Source organism: Gymnoscopelus microlampas (genome assembly GCF_963454915.1).
Source record: "Gymnoscopelus microlampas genome assembly, chromosome: 16".
Classification (NCBI taxonomy): domain Eukaryota; kingdom Metazoa; phylum Chordata; class Actinopteri; order Myctophiformes; family Myctophidae; genus Gymnoscopelus; species Gymnoscopelus microlampas.
This window is the reverse complement of record NC_139953.1, coordinates 28,581,573-28,595,123: the sequence shown is the minus strand read 5'-3', so window position 1 is coordinate 28,595,123 and position 13,551 is coordinate 28,581,573. Positions and strand designations below refer to the sequence as shown.

The following is a 13,551-nucleotide window of genomic DNA, read 5'->3' as shown; positions in this document are numbered from 1 at the left end:
TATTTATAAAAATGTATAGTATGCTGTAAAAAAAAAATGTTTTACTGCTCTCCGTCTGATGAATGGTAGCTTTCACAAATCAACAGATTCATGAAAGTCTAATCAAAGCTCATGTCCAAGAACCAACTCCAAATTTGCCCTGAGATCACACCTTCTTTGCACCCTTTGAATCAAAAAATGTTTTCATAAGCCGGCTACATAAGTCAGTTTTCTATTTGGCTGCTTACACAACACAGTCACAAGTATTCCTACAGTACATAGTGTTACTGCCTTTCATTTAAATTTGAAGATTTGTATATCTAGAGTGACAACAGTAGCAATAGCTTCAGTTCCTAGTACACATAACGACCAACAGCGCAGGGTATAAATCAGAGGTGTCAGACTGGCGGCCGGTGGGTGAAGAGGTCTATTCCGGCCCGCTGGATGATTTTGGGGAAAAAATAATATGTCCATTATTTATGTATGTTTATGTAGTATTTCTGATGCCACTCTCACTGCTCTCGCTGTCTGTACCTGTCTCCTTCTCGCCTGCAAGCTTGTTGTGTAAACACCATAACAATAGACAGCAGTTTCCTTGCCGCTCGCTGCTCTTGCTTTGCATAAACTAAGTCATCAACAGACACAGTATAAATAGAGTACTCAGGTAACCATTTAGCCAATCTGAGACTGTTTGCTGCTGTGGTTCAATATGCTGTACAAGAAAAGAAAAGTTGATGTCGAAGATTATTCAACAATAATTGGAAAGATTGCTTTTTCTTCTGTGAGTTCATTGGCAAACCTACTGTGCAGTTAGTCTCACTATGCTTGCATCACTGGCTGTTAACTCACTTGACACTATGAGATGTCACACTCACACACACAAAGAAAAACATGACACATACAGTACAGTACACAGGAGGACGCAGAACTCAAAAAGCTAAGCTATTGCGATGTGTAAGCAAAATGCATTATGATGTGTCAAATGTTATTTCTTATGAAGGATAAGAAACACAATTCGTTGAGTGTAATATTTTGGAGTTATAGCAGGGGACAATGTTCTAAATTTCTGTCTGCTAATGTTACATGTCAAATGGTTATTAATGGAAAGGGGTGGGGCTCAAAACAAAATGAGCATACGGTAGGTTTTTTTAATCTCTCATCGCACAACTCGTTCATAATAAACAGGAATGTAAAAGTGAGATAGATACTAATTATAATATATCAGTTGCTGCTATAATTGTAATTATAGCAGCAACTGATAGAGGTTGAAAAAACAAAGGCAGTGACTGTGGGAGTACACGCGTATGCGTTTGCTAGTGCACAACAGGTCCACATTAAGTGGCATTTTGCCCAGTCTGGCCTGTGACCTGAAATTATTTTGACACCCCTGGTATAAATGGTTGGAGATACTCTGGCTGTGTCTTATAGGCTCCATTTCCATTTGTCATCAACATGTGTCTCATATATAACCTGACTCTGCCAGATGGGGTGGTATTGAGTTCACAGGTTCACAATACAGCCTCCATCTGGGATCGCTCAGAGATTGGAGTTTACACCGAAATGCGGCCTGTCGAACCAATCAGCGGCAGCTACGGGCGGGATCTTGGCGAGACTGGATGTGGCGCCATCGAGAAGCGCCTATTCCATTGTAGTTCTTTCACGATTCATCATGGTTGAATAATATACAAAATAACTACTACTGGCGCAGCTACTATACGTCATGTAGACACGTCAATATGATTGGTTGGAGTTAGCACGCCCAGGCGGTGATAGACAGATGGTCCCATCCAATCACCTGCCAAGTAGCTTGAAAAAAGGGACCTCCGTCTTGCAGCGGTTCGGCTACCGAGGTCCCAGATGGAAGTAGATTGTGAAACAAATGTGTGAAGCAAGCTTCTTCCAGCTGGCGGAGTCAGGTTATCTCATATATGGCTTGTCTCTAGATTATAGCCCATATATAGCCCTGTCACTACTAACACTCACTATTGTCTTGGGAAGGTTGTAGACAACCATATCTGTTCACCTGAGAGTTTCACACGGCGAATGTAACGAGCACTGAGATTCATACTAAGGAAACAATCCCCTGCTGGCTTCTCACCTATAGACCCCTTAACAGACGACGTCACACTGGTTGCAAGCGTCATACTGTGCAAGCGTCAAACCCATTCTGTCAGGTCTCGCTAGGGCGTGCAGCACTAGCCAACACACAAGAGGGGGTTGGGGTGTGCTGAAACCAGCGCACCCCGAAACAACAGGTTGAGAATTGATTGTATGAAACAATCACCTGTGCATCTAGTCTCAATGTTGGTAAACAAATAATTGGTCTATACGAACACTGTTCATTTGTAGTGTCTGTTTCAGCTTCACCCAGCTGATGGCTGCTCAGGTTTGATACATATTGAGCGCTTGGGGGGAGCAGTGAACAGTGAGTGAGAAGTTTGTCTTCTCATGGACACCTTGACATACACAGTATAGCCACAGGGCCGGGAATAGAACCTGGGACCTTCTGTTTCCCTGGTGGCCTCTCTACCCAAGATGCATTTTAATGCCAGTTACTTAGAAGTTACAAATAACTTTCTATAGTCTCTCTATGATCCAAGAAGTACAGTAAGGATGCAGTTTTACAATCCTTGATAGTCACCAAGGGAGGACAACACGCTGGCTACGGTACAACCCACCCAATATCTCCTTTTAAACGTTTTCTTCTATACATACCCAGTATGGCGTAGTAGAATGGGAATAGGCTGGGGTCAGTGGAGAACTGGGGCAGAGCATACAGGCCACCGGGCAGCGAGTTCCACAACAGCTTGCTCCTCGACACGTGTGACTGGATACGATCCTGTATGATCTGAGTGAAGAGGTGGATGGAGGGGTCCAGTAGAGAGGTAACACAAAGAAGACAGGAAAGAGGTAGACAGCAACGGACATAGGTGGGAGGAGACGTACAGAGAAACAAAAGAAAAGAGGGCAACATGGTGTAAGGAGACAGAAAGACAGGAAGGAAAACGTTCAAAACCTTGAAATATGGGTGTTATAATAGTGTGATTTCTTTGCTTATTATCTCTTCACACTATAGATGTGTAGTGTTTTCTCACTGGCATACAGTGTGTTCCCAGTCTTTGTATTTTACCAGCATTTGGCTATGGAGAGTTTGCATGCTTTACTAAAGTGGGAACGTGTGAAACAGAAAAAGACAGAGAGTGAGAGAGAGAGAGAGAGAGACACACACAGAGAGACAGAGAGAGAGAGAGAGAGAGAGAGAGAGAGAGAGAGAGACGGTTATGAATTTCACATCTAGACGCTTGGAACCATGTTATAGAGAGGTGGTTAGCAAAATAATTGCTCTCTTGTCTTTCTGTACACAGCGAAATCTGTTAATGCCACTGTGGTTACACTTTATATGAAGCCCATGTCTGTAATGCATACATTCTTACAATGCATTTATAATCTATAATACTTGGATAATTATAGTTCTAAGCTCACATAAATATTCATAATGGTTTATAAAGTGGGGTCCAGGGACCCTCAGGGTTCCATGAGGCGGTTTCTAATGGACCCTTATACGTCTGTAACTCTGAGACTGTACAAATGTAACCAAATGGACCCACATTTGTACACTCTCAGAGTTATGGGGATCCTTGAATTAAACCGTTTGAGAACCACTGCTTTATCACAAATTGCTAGACACTCAAAGACCTTTTCTTTTGGCCAGGATCATAGTGTATTATAATTCTCATAGTTTTAATATGTTATAAATAGTCATTTTATAATGCATTAGAATCACTGTTATAATGCATTATAGTGTAATTATACAGTGTTATAGGCAGATTATAATGCATTACAGACATGGGCTTCTTAGAAAGTGTTACGCATAACCCATGAGAATGTAAAAAACAACAACAGAGAGTTAAATCTCTACCCTGCATGCACCTGTCACCCAAAACACACACACACACACACACACACACACACACACACAAACACACACACACACACACACACACACACACACACACACACACACACACACACACACACACACACACACACACACACACACAGGATGACAGGTTTCATTCTGTTTTGAGGATGAGGTGAGCTGGTGAGTGACACTGATGTTGTAGCTGAGAAAGCTCTCTGTCTGGATGAAAGCATTCCTTCACTAATGGCTTAGGTACTGTAGTATCTCTGTTCTGTGCTGTACTGTTTTGTGTGTGTGTGTGTGTGTGTCCAGAAAATTTAAGCCACCCTTTTGACACAAAAAGCCAAAATATATAGTCTACTCAGAGCAAGTCAGTCATTACAGTTCCCACGGATCTATTGTGTAACATACATTATTTGTTCTAGATTTATGTTCTAAATAACATTCTTAACGGTTGTGGTCAAACAAAATGTATCTGTCTATCTAGTAGGCTATATATACACAGTAACATAAGAGTAACAAGTAACCAAATTATCTGCATAGTTAGGCTTTCTCATCAGAACTTGATCTGAAGGAAAGTTATTTAATAGGCTTATAAGACATGGTTGGTTAGTCTTGAAACATTTATTTTATTTTGCGATTGCATGTCTGATATATAATTAACAATAAAGCTGCACTATGTAACTTTCCTCTTTTACCCCAGATTTGAACCCAGTTTCCTGCGGAAGTGCTGAAATGCTTTACCATTAAGTTAATAGAGCCTGCCTGCTTGCTCAGGGGATAAATTGAATGTTGACCATCAGGTCAAAATTCGTGTCAGTTTCTGTGTCTAGGTGAGACACGATCTCAATAGAAGAGCAGAGAGACAAAATAAAACCAGCCTAATTGTATAAGTTACAGTATATTGTATAACATACAACATGGATTACATACTCTACCATACAGATTGTAAAAAAAAAAATCACACCCTGTGTGAAGGAAGCGGTGCCTTTGGGGCGGGGCTTAACTCATTTCAGTTCGTCCGTATTGGTGGTCTGAGTTCACTTACCAAATTTGTACTTGGTAGCATGCTGCAAACTGGAATGATGGCTGTTTAAAGCCCAGCCAATGGGCAGGGTTGGGAGGGTTACTTTTAAAAAGGAATCCCCTACAGTTACAAGTTACTTGCTAAAAAATGTAGTCAGTAACGTAATCCCGATTACTCCATTTAAAAAGTAACTATTAGTTACTTTCAGTTACTTTTGGATTACTTTTAAGTAGGGATGTCCCGATCACATTTTTTTGCTCCCCATCCGATCCTGATCTTTTGATTTTGAGTATTTGCCAATCCTGATCTTTCCCGATCCGATCTTTTCATTTTTAAAAATATTTTTAAATCATAATTTATGCATGTAGAATTTATTTTTATCATTTATTTTGTAGCAATAAAAGACAATATGTCTCAAAACACTGTCTGACAGTTGAATTATTCACAACAAAATAAATGTTAATTAAAGAAATTAAGACAAATACTGAATCTCTGAACATTGGCTTGCAGTTATCGAACATAACCAAAATACAATAATAATATTAGACTTGTCATTCAGGATGGAAAATAAAGTTGTCCTTTTGGGGAGAAGTGGAACTTAGAAGTCATTTAAGTTTAGTGTGAGGGAGAGGGTCTACTCTGATTACTACAGCAGGGGTCCCCAATGTTTTTTAGCTAAGGGAGAGATGAAGCAGGGACCCCCTCTACATATTGTATAAAATTTGTGTTGCAGATTAAACCTTTTCATAGATTTCATAGATAGCTTCATAGACTTGTTTAACAACACTGTCATCATCAGTGTATTTTTCAGACATGTCAAACTCTCTGTACTTAGTAAAGTTGAGCCTAGGCTCTGTACTTGGTCTGCTCTTTTCCCCTCTACCTCTTCTTAAGTTCCCCTCAGAATATAGGAATATTAGGGTTCATGTGGTTAATGTAAATACAAGAAAAAGGTCCTATCACGCAAAGATTTGGAGACCCCCCTGTAGTAACTCTGAGAACCCCCTAGGGGTCCCCGACCCCCTGTTGAAGACCCCTGCTCTACAGGGAAAGACTTGATATCTACACTACAGAAAACATTCAGTTGGACATTAAACACACACACACACACACACACACACACACACACACACACACACACACACACACACACACACACACACACACAGCTGACATTAATCAGTGCTGTTGATTGCTATGTGGTCAAATGCGAGCCAACGAGCCATCGTTAACCAGCTAGTGTTACACAGCTGACTGCCAATATGCGCATTTCTGTTGAAAACGCATCACTGACAGGCTGGTGAAGGCTATACATAGACTAGATAAAATAAATAGAATATACCAAGTTACTATCAGAAGTAACATCTGAAAGAGAGTCAATCAAAAGTAAGCCCTGGGCAGTGCTGTTCCGAACGCACCCCTAGTATCTGTCTGCAGTGTTGCCTGGTCTGATTATTATAAGCCACATTGGGCTCATTTTTCTGAAGTTGCTTGTAAATAATGGTAGAACGGTTGTGAGCTTGTACATCGTCTATTTTCAAATAGCCAACATTTATAAATATGCACATTGTTTAATGGACGACATATATAGCTTTGAAGTGCTTGTGTGGCCTTTTATAGTCGCTTCTTTTGGGCTTGTTTTTATAGACCTGTTTGCTTATTTCTCTCGCAAAGTCTGGCAACACCGCTGTTGACGCAGCAGCAGACTTCTTACACAGAGAGCTGCGCGTTGCGCTCAGCTCCAATCCATTGCCGTCTGTGCGCTGCCGTGTGCGCTCTTGCAGGTGGTTGTTTGGTGTTATAATAATTTATTTGTTTGTAAAAAAATTAATGAGGGGAAGGGGAGAATGTAACCCTCCTGTAACGCCCGTTACAACACCCCCGTTACTGTAATCCAGATTACACATTTTAAAATGTACTCTAGGACGTTACCGTTACGTTTTTTTTTTACTCCGTTACGTAACGGCGTTACATGTAATCCGTTACTTCCCAACCCTGCCAATGGGCAGACAGAGGGGGCGGGGCTTAAGTAATTACAGTTCGTCCCTATTGCTGGTTTTAGTCCATGTACAAAATTTGGACTCCGTAGCATGCTGCGAACTTGAGTTATGGCTGTTTGAAGGCCAGCCAATGGGAAGACAGAGGGGGCGGGGCTTCAGCAATTCATGCTGGTCCCTATTGGTGGTCTAAGTCCACATACCAAATGTGGACTTGGTGGCATGCTGCAAACTGGAGTTATAGCTGTTTAAAATCCCGTGCTCATCCCGTGCTCATACGCTGGGGGTCCCTGGACCGCTCTTTGATAACCAGTGGCACGTGTGGCCAATGAGAGGAGAGATGGCAATCTCCAAGTCTGTGTGTGTGTGTGTGTGTGTGTGTGTGTGTGCGTGTGTTTGTATGTGTTGCTTCTTTGCCGTGCTCATCCCGTGCTCATCCGGACGGACGGACGGACGGACGGACGGACGGACATACGGACAAAGTCAAGTGTAGAGCGGTTGGCACCGCTAAAAATTCATTTTACTAATTAAAAAAACATATTTGTGGCCAACATAAACTCACTCCCAACTCGTCACATATGACACTTGGTCAGGTCAGGACCCCTTGGCTTCACTTAAGCATAATTTTCCAATGTGTAGGGTAATCGGATAAACCGCGCTGTCATGTGACTGACCGATCTGTTGTTATCAACGTTGTATACATAAAGGTACGAATGGCTCAGGAGGTGGAGCAAATGGAAGGTTCCTGGTTCAATCCCCAGCTCCTCCTGGCTTTGTGACGAAGTGACCGAGAGCAAGGCACAGAATCCCTAACTGCCCCCAGTGGGCAGGTTGGTGCCTTGCCTCAAAACGGCCCTTTCCCCCTTGGCCTCGGCGCCTGGGAGGCCAGGCCACATCCGGTTTGGTCAACTTGGCGACGCCCCACGACCAGTCGGCTTGGGCACACAAACTGCAGCAGACACACTGATGCAGTGATGCAGATTTTAAGATGCCAAGACGGAGAAAAAAAAAACAATAAACAAAAACAAACCATGGCAGAAACGCACAAAAAGAAAAGCTTTTTGCAAAATAAACGATAACTATACGATTTTTGGTCCAGGATGATAACATTCCCTACTGGGGTAAGAAGCTCTTATTAAATTGAGTTAGGCTTGCTTAGTGTCATACCTGAAGCTGTTTCACTCATGATACAATTTCTCTTTCATAACAGAACGATACATGCGCCAGATAATCCCCACATACAAAATACCAGGAGAGTACAAAAACGTTTCAGTCATTCAGTCATTAAGTAATACACAAAATAATTCCGACTTCAGGTTAGTAGCCTTTTCATAAATGATAGGCTATTTGTACATAGGCTGTCTTGAAAGTTTAAATGTAGAGAAATTCAAACACAAAAGTAGTCGTAGTGTAGTGGTAGTAGTGGTTGTGAATTAGCAAACAGGACATTCAGTTTCCTTTATCCTCATAAACGTTCATTTCACGCAATTCTTTTCGCCAGGTTATATTTTTTATTGCTTCTCATAAGCACGCGTCCGTTATCCTTCAACAACCACTCCTTCTTCCCCGGTGTGGACGGCGCTATCCGCCTGGAATGCGTCGCCAAGTTACAGGTGAAAAGGGCCGGTCGCATGGGTGCCTCCACCGTTGGTGTATGAGTGTGTGGGTGAATGGGTGAATCTAATGCGCACAAATGTGAAGCACTTTGTATAAAGGTGCTATAGAAATGCAGGCCATTCTCCTACTTCCACTAGCAACATTCTGCCACCTCCTAAGTGGTGAGTTCCATGGCTTTGTGTTGCGTCAGTCAGAAGGGTGACAAAGAGTGTGTAATATAACAGTTTAATGTGTTATGTCTCGCTGGCTTACATACCCTCAGAATTCAAGATTCAAAGATTCAAAGATTTTAATCGTCAAATGCTAATATTGTATGAGTATGTGAAGTGAGATTCTGTTGTGGCAGACTCTGCTAGACCAGTGGTTGTCAAACTTTTTCGTGCCAAGGACCCCCAAATTGACACTTATTAGCCCGTGGACCCCCATTTGAAAAGATGAGCCAGGGACCCCCATAAGAGAAGATTTTTACGGCTGTCTAGCAGTGATTCTCAACCATTTTAATTTCAAGGACCCCCAGTTTGACATGCATTAGGGCTACGGACCCCCATTTAATGGCATTTATATCTCTGGGACCCCAATTCATATTGTAACGGGTCCATTTGGTTCCATTTGTACACTCTCAGAGTTACAGACCCATAAGGGTCCATTTGGTTCCTGTCCATCATTTAGCTGGGGACCCCCTGGAACTCCCCCAAGGACCTCTGGGGGTCCCCGGACCCCACTTTGAGAACCAACGTGCTAGACTATGCTAACAATGTCCTACATACTGTATATAATAAAAAGCTATAATATGAATAAGGTAATACAGTTTATAATACAAGTAAGGTACTAAATAAATAATACATCATTTAAGTAAACCTTATTAAGTGTGGGGTTAATCTAGATTCCACAACAATTTATTCCACCTCTTTGGTGGCATGTCCACAAAAAAACTAACAAAAACAACAGCAACAGGTGTATTGGTAAAGCCCTTTATGAAGCATCAAGCACTATCACAAGTTAGACACCACAGACTGGCTTGATGTTAGTTAGCTTCCTGCATAGCTAGCTCTAGGGCAGGCCCTACCCCATAACAGATCAAATACATGATTTGAATGATAAGTTAAAAAACAACTGCTACATCTCATTCTGAGATGTTATGTGGTGTCTCCCAAAACATTGAAAAGCTACCTTGTCACTCACAATGCACACACGGATGCACACATGCTCGCACGCATACCTGCATGCATGTATGCGTGTGAACACACACACACACACACACACACACACACACACACACACACACACACACACACACACACACACACACACACACACACACCAGATCCTCAGTGTGTGGCTATCAACAACGGCTCATTACACGTGTTTAGCCTAATGGCATGATACTGGCTCTGAGTTTTTTAGCACATCTGGACACCAGTGAATGACCGCCAGTGGACCCCAGTCTAATTTCATACCCTACTAACCACGCTGGCATCTGGTGACAACACTGGTGTAGCCCTTGTTTCTGCTGTGGCTTTAAGGTCAGTTCTGCTGCAATGGAGTGAAATAATGGAAAGGTATAACTTCACTAAATGAAGATGTAACACTTTAACCACTTAAGATGAATAGCAAAAATAGCCGATCTACAAGTCAATAATCTGAATTGTTGGATCTAGCCGTGTTGTGCAGTGTACGAGCGAAAGGCGGGGACATTTCAGACCATTATGACCAAACCCATTGCTGCTCGGGATGGTGCTACAAATTGAAATCGAAATGCGGTTTGCAATTTATTTAATGCGGATTACAGTTTTTCAGAACAAGCTATAATTGGAGGCAGTAAACGTCTGTTGTTTAGGCACACTTTTGTGCAAAGAACATCCTGTCCCCTCAGCTTTGGAAGGAGCCGCCTGGGTGTATTTAGGACACCCAAGATGAGTAAAATGTCAGCCAAACTGTTAATACACATACTGTATGAAAACAGCACGTTATTCAGAGCAAATTCTGTCAGTGTCAAATGTTCATTGGCTGGAAAATGTAAGATTGCTTTTGGAGGTGAGAGTATTGGTATTTGGTGCTGGAGATAAGAATAAACAGGTTGCTTTTTAATAAATAATGCTCACCTCCCTCCCAATATTACATCTAAAGCCCCTGTTTTAAGAGTGGTTTTGGCAGGCTTACCTCCAGCGTGGTTGAGACTATTTTGGCTACAGAGGAGAAATATGCGTCCCACAGGAACTGGGTCTGTTGGCGGAGAGCCAAGATGCGTTCGCGGCCCACGGACCGGGTAATGGAGGGAACCTGGCAGAGAGAGAGAGAGATAAAAGAGAGAGAGGGGAATAAGTTGGATTTTAAACAACGTCGAGGGAGAGAGAAGAAAGGACTTGGCTGGAGAAAGTGAAAAAAGCGAGTGAGGGAGTTGGAGGATGAACACGGGTAATTCTCCGTGCTCGAAGGAAAGATTAGAGGAAATCCTTCATCCTCCGGAGACGGGCAGACGTGCTCTGTCCTCCCGCTGCCCTCTCTGCATCCCCGCCTGCCATCCCCAGGGGGAGACATGGCCACTGCAACCACTGATTGTCTCTTGTCCAGCACTATGAAAACTCTCACCCAGGAGACACGGGGGGACAGGGGGACATGGTCTAGGGATAAAATGACCTTGTTACTATGGCTGAGACGCACTCATCAACAGGTGACAGGGCTGTGCCAACCTCCATATTTCGATGGGAGTAGAAATTGTGCCCAGACCCGAGGCAAGGCAGACTTGCCCAATGAGCATTTGATTATTATTTTTTTAACTAGAGGTTCGGGCCGCTGTGCGGCCTTCACACCTACGTTGCACTGCCAATCCAACCAATTATGTCTGAGTCATACTGTCGGGGTCTTTGTCACCCGTTGTACCCGTCTGTCTGTGTCCCTTTTGTGCCCATATATGGAGATGTCTGTTTCTGTCTGTCTGATGTCATCAACCCATATATGGGCATACCCCCTTTTGTGCCCATTTATGGAACTGACTTGTTTGAGCCTGATGCCATGACAACACATTGAGGTTAGACAACGCACGCCATATTTGGGTGTAGCAGGCCAGTCCTGTTAGGCATGTATGCACATACCGGTATATATAAAAATATATTGTTTATTGGACATACATACATACGGACGGACACACAGACAAAGTCAGATATAGGAGTGGTTGGCACCACTCAAAAAGGTAGAATTAACACCAGCATTATATTTTGGCCTGGGCTAGATACATTACATTTAGTTACGGTTAGGCACTGTTATGGTTAAGTAGAGTTGTGTATTTAGTGTGGTTAGGGTAAGGATGTAGGGAAGGTGTTCTGGTGTGACTTCTAAAGGTAAGGTAAAATCAGAACACAGATATTTGGAACACTCATCGGAGTTCCAGCATCCTTAACAGGGATGCATCAATGGCATGTGTAAAAAAAAAGAAAAAAATCTATGGAGTAGGTGATATCATACAATAGCAGCATGAGAGGTGTCAAAATAAAGAAAACAATTGAATTCCATTGTTTGCATGTCAGACACTGTATAGGGGAGTACAGATACAAGGAAAGTCAGGATTTATCTGTAGCCTTCCCCAATAATACAAATGAACTTTGCTCTCTCTGATGTAACAATTCTCTGCTTGTCAGTGGATCTAGGGATGCACCACGGGCAGCCATGCTGACATTGTTTTTGACAGGGCTGTGAGCTTTAATGGTCTCTCTCTCTCTCTCTCTCTCTCTCTCTCTCTCTCTCTCTCTCTCTCTCTCTCTCTCTCTCTCTCTCTCTCTCTCTCTCTCTCTCTCTCTCTCTCTCTCTCTCTCTCTCTCTCTCTCTCTCTCTCTCTCTCGCTCTCTCTCTGCCATGGGATATAAACGACACAGATTAAATCAAGCAAATTCTCTTCTCATCCATTCTCTCTGAAAGTGTTCATTGTGCTAGTCACTGGGGGTGCTGGGGTTGTGTGTCTGTTTGTATATATGTGTGTGTGTGTGTGTGTGTGTGTGTGTGTGTATCCTCTCCACAGGGAATATAGTAAACTCCTCCACATATTAAACAGTTGGGGATTGTTGTTCTTGGCGATGTAATTGAAAGTAATGGGATTCAACTCTCCAGGTGTTATCACTCAATTGGCGAATTAAACAGTAGGAAAGAGTGTGTGTGTGTGTGCGCGCGTGCGTCTGTGTTATAGAGAGAATGAGGGACGAAGAGAGATGGGGCGAGAAAGTGAGATAGAGGAAAACTAGTTCAAGCAACGTTGAACTTGTGTGTGACTCTGAGAAAATGACAACAAAGAAGGTAAATCGAGGTGTTATACAGATGGAGGTAAATCACATACAATCCACATGTAATCCACCATGCCAGGTCTCTACTGCAGCACTGCAAGATCACTCATTTCATGCTTCAATCTATTCAGTCCAGATGATCCACTTCCATTCAACAACAACGAGCCCCAAACGGTAATGAACGCTGACTAAATTGCTTTGAAATTACATCTAACTTGAACCTTAGCTTTGGGGGAAGCCTTCGGGAGAACCTCCGTCTGTTGACTTTTTTCAAGGAGCTTACTGATCCAAATCGTCATTACTGGAATGATAACAGCCTGATGAGAAACCAGCAGGGTTGAAAATTGCGGGGACAAAGAAAGATCACTGACATTTTACGGTACGTCCCATTCAATAGGATTTAAATGTGATATTAATAATGCAATAATAATAATGCAATTGGGTTTTTTGTTTCAAGACATTTTTAACCACTTACGCCCTATACTTTGTTCCATGACAAAATAGTAGCTGATCTACAAGTGCTGCAAAGTGTTGTGAGATTGTAGATCTGCTATTTTCACTGTTCTAAAATGTTTAAAGAAATATTTCAGTTGTGAATATTATTTATAACAATGACATTCCTCACTTTGGAAATTTTGATATGTCTAAATCAGAAATGAAATTTGACCAGAGACCAGAGCCTATAAAGTATGTGCAGTACGGTAATGTAGGTGTAGGTGATTGTAGGTCAATCATTAC

General features: G+C 42.4%; 1 protein-coding gene across 2 annotated transcripts in view; it reads right to left on the bottom strand.

The window, feature by feature from the left end:
* Positions 1–13,551, bottom strand: part of LOC311063844 (exostosin-1) — a gene marked incomplete at both ends in the record, with an annotated part of 229,696 nt that overhangs the window by 40,804 nt on the left and 175,341 nt on the right. For both annotated transcript variants that reach the window (XM_084083453.1, XM_084083454.1), the window contains 2 exons: positions 2,691–2,827; positions 10,703–10,822. In XM_084083453.1, coding sequence (XP_083939579.1) covers positions 2,691–2,827; positions 10,703–10,822 — 257 coding nt within the window. The remainder of the gene's footprint in view (positions 1–2,690; positions 2,828–10,702; positions 10,823–13,551) is intronic.